At 49.7% G+C, this 433-nt stretch overlaps 1 protein-coding gene across 1 annotated transcript in view; it reads left to right on the top strand.

Annotated features, from left to right (window-relative positions):
- The window catches only part of LOC106820177 (serine dehydratase-like), a gene marked incomplete at its 5' end in the record, with an annotated part of 3879 nt that overhangs the window by 1713 nt on the left and 1733 nt on the right, over nt 1-433 (top strand). Inside the window, one exon of the mRNA XM_014824720.1 lies at nt 140-244. Within this exon, the coding sequence (XP_014680206.1) occupies nt 140-244 (105 nt within the window). The remainder of the gene's footprint in view (nt 1-139; nt 245-433) is intronic.

Genomic DNA, 433 nt, shown 5'->3' with positions numbered 1-433 from the left:
GCGCGTGCGTGTGCGTGTGCGTGTGCGTGTATCATATAACATAAAAACAATGGCAATAACTCGGAACCATGACTAATTTTTTCATGACTATTAGATATATACATTCAATCATCATACTTTATATATGATTCCTCCATAGAAGGTCGGCTGGAACGACGTACCCGTGGTTGCCATGGAAACAGAAGGAGCCGACTGTTTCCACAAGGCCGTGGAAGCCGGACATCCGGTGACGTTGCACGACATAACAAGGTGATCTCCATTTCTATACCATACGAGTAATGTGTGTGCGTGTGTGTGCATGCGTGTGTGTGCGTGCGTGCTTGTGCGTGCGTGTGCGTGCGTGTGTGTGCGTGTGTGTGTGCGTGTGTGTGTGTGCGTGCGTGTGTGTGCGTGCGTGTGTGTGTGTGTGTGTGTGTGTGTGTGTGTGTGTGTG

This window comes from Priapulus caudatus, unplaced genomic scaffold (genome assembly GCF_000485595.1).
Source record: "Priapulus caudatus unplaced genomic scaffold, Priapulus_caudatus-5.0.1 Scaffold8157, whole genome shotgun sequence".
In the NCBI taxonomy this organism is placed as follows: Eukaryota; Metazoa; Priapulida; class Priapulimorpha; order Priapulimorphida; family Priapulidae; genus Priapulus; species Priapulus caudatus.
This window is presented reverse-complemented; position numbering and strand designations above follow the sequence as displayed.